At 39.2% G+C, this 2,736-nt stretch overlaps 1 protein-coding gene across 1 annotated transcript; it reads right to left on the minus strand.

Annotated features, from left to right (window-relative positions):
• LOC107606909 lies at nt 1,635-2,447 on the minus strand. Its single transcript, XM_016308911.1, has 2 exons — nt 2,355-2,447; nt 1,635-2,063 (listed from the first exon to the last, which is right to left on the minus strand). Exons 1-2 carry the CDS (start codon nt 2,445-2,447, stop codon nt 1,635-1,637), a joined length of 522 nt encoding a protein of 173 aa, XP_016164397.1.

A 2,736-nucleotide genomic window follows, 5' to 3' on the forward strand; every position in this document is an offset into this window, starting at 1 on the left:
AATTTGAGCTATACCCACCGTGTCTGATCTGAAATTTTCATTACCGTCTTGCAGCCTATAAACTTTATTTTTTCGTTTCCGAGTTTGAGCCTTGGCATGAAAAAATTTGGTATTTTGATCACCCAATTTCAACCATTGAATTCTGGATTTTTCTCTCCAATATCTCTCCTCTTGTAAATAGGCCTCGGATAACTCCTCCTCTAATTGAAGAATCTTTATTCTGTCTGCTTCTGTGCCTTTGAGTTTTTCTTGTTCTATTTTGATTCTTAATTCTGAAATTTCCTTTTGAGAGTTGTTTGAACTAGATTTTTGCCATTCCACTAGTCCATGTCTACATTTCTTCAATTTGGAAAAGAACTTGAACATTGGAGAGCCTTCAAATTGTGAGTGTCAAGCTTCTTCCACAATATGTCGAACCTCCTCACTATCACACCACCTTTCTTGGAACCGAAACCTTCTCTTAGTTTTATGTACCTCTCTATCTGCCATTAATAAAAGCGAACGGTGGTCAGAACCCGAGTCTTCTAGGTGAAGAACTGCTGCTCTCGAATAATCTGTTCGAAACTGGAGAGAAGAAAGGCATCTGTCTATCCTTTCCTGGATAAGATTCTCTCCGTATTGTTGATTACTCCAGGTGAACTTCCTTCCTTCATATCCCAAATCCACTAACTCCCCATCATTAATAAAATTATTAAACGCCTTAATTGATGCAGCTGATTTCCTGCGTCCCCATTCCTTTTCATGAGAAGCGGATATGGCATTAAAATCTCCTATCACAAGAAAGTAAGGGCTTGCTGGCCTCTTAATATCCAGGATTCGTTGATACTGGGCTGAACGAATGCTCTCTTCACAATGTAAATGAACTGCCATTACTTCCCATCATTTTTTATTGGCAATGTCTACCCAATCAAAGTGGATGAAAAAGTCATCACTAGATCATACTGAAATTCTACTATCCTCCTTCCAAGCTAGTGCCAAACCTCCAGAACCTCCTCTCGGATCGACACAATAAACCTGCTGATATCCAACTTTGTTGCAGTGGCTAGTTACATTCAAGGTAATATTTTTTGTTTCGCATAAAAATATTACCTCGGGGGAATGGGATCTACAGATCCCTTGTATGTTGTGAACTGTCAGGGGATTCTCCATATCCCGACAGTTCCACATCATCATCTTCATGGATCCTTGGGTGCTAAATGTGGGGTGGCACCCTCTCCCTCTTCAGCAATGCTAGCTTCATCCTCTGCTGAGCATATCTTCTTTTTTCTGGCAGTCATGGTTTCTCCCTAGGGCCCTCTTTAGCTTCCGGTCACCTTCAAGAATTTTCTCCGGGCTAGTTGTTTCAAGTTCTGTCCCTTCTTCCCATTCGTGGTGCTTCCGAACACAAATCCTTCCCCTTCTCTCCCCATTCCCAAGTCTCCACTTCCTTCTCGGTAGTTTTCTAAAATTCGTTTTTCCTTCGTTGGCTGCATTCCTTGGAATAGTTGGAGTTTTGGTAAGTGTTCATTCTACACTATTCGGTCTTTACTCATTACCTCTTCTCCTTCATTTTTCTTCTGATGTTGCTGTGACTGCATTGACAAACTAGCCAAACTCCTGATCAGATTCACTGGAATAGGCTTTGTAATCTTGTTTTATCTACTCTTCTCATTTATCGGCACCTTAGAGTCAAAATTGTCTTCTGTGTGATTCTCTCTTCTACCTGATTGATCTGATTTCAGCCATTCGTCCCATCTTTCTTCCTTAACCTCTCCTTTTAAAGAATCATCAAGTTGAAAACTGTACATCCTTGCCTCGTGTCCCACATAGCCACAATAGTTGCAAAGGTTCCCTATCCGTTCATACTTCAAACCAACTTCCAGTACCTTTTTATTTGGGCCGACTATACGCAGGGCTCTTTTAATCGGTCTAGTGATATCTAGAGTGACTTGTACCTTAACTATGATGTGTTCTTTGCCTCGAACTTGGAAGATATCCACATCCAGAACCTCCCCAAAAGAGCATTTGAGCTTCCATCCTAAGTCCTTCGTTTTGTAGTGCTCCGGTAGCCCCCAAAATTGAACCTACATCGGGACATAGGTGAAATCTAGATCTCCAATATGTTCGTCCTCCTTCCACCATTTTAAATTTAAAATATAATTCTTGAAAAGCCATGGTGCACCCCGTTCAATTCTTATGACATCTTTTTCATCTTGAAAGAAGAATTGGAACACATTCCCGCCATGATCAATTACCTTGAATCCTTCTGGTTGTCACCAAATTGCTTGCATTGCTGGTTCTATTGTTCCTACTGAAAACTGCTTGTCTGCTCAAAGTCTCCCCACCAAGCTTCTGGAACATCTTTCTACCCCTACTTGAATATCTTTCTCCTCTACGACTATGATTGGGTCTTCATCATCCTGTTTTGTACGTTGACCTGAATCTGAGAAAGCAGCATTCGCTGCCATGATTGTGATCTATGTGACACACTTGATAATTGAGCATGTCAAATTGTGAAATTAGGATTACTTCCCAAAAATCCTAGTAGAGCATAGAAAAAACCCTATGGATCACTTTTTTATATGTCGTATATATAATATGTCGTAGGGGTTGATTGATTTACTTAACTTTTCGCAAATTCGAATGTTCGTTTTAATGATTTTGAATGTTTTTTTTTGTTAAATTTTAAATGTTCTTTTTCAATAATTTTAAATATTTTTTTATTAAATTTTAAATGTTTTTTTAATTATAAAATTA

This window comes from Arachis ipaensis, chromosome B07 (genome assembly GCF_000816755.2).
Source record: "Arachis ipaensis cultivar K30076 chromosome B07, Araip1.1, whole genome shotgun sequence".
In the NCBI taxonomy this organism is placed as follows: Eukaryota; Viridiplantae; Streptophyta; class Magnoliopsida; order Fabales; family Fabaceae; genus Arachis; species Arachis ipaensis.

Bases quoted from the DNA above. Each gene is read 5' to 3' on its own strand.
- LOC107606909 (XM_016308911.1), bottom strand. From the start codon at position 2,447: ATGGCAGCGAATGCTGCTTTCTCAGATTCAGGTCAACGTACAAAACAG. The intron at 2,064-2,354 runs GTAGGGGTAGAA...GTCCCGATGTAG, and splicing joins TAGAGGAGAAAGATATTCAA to GTTCAATTTTGGGGGCTACC.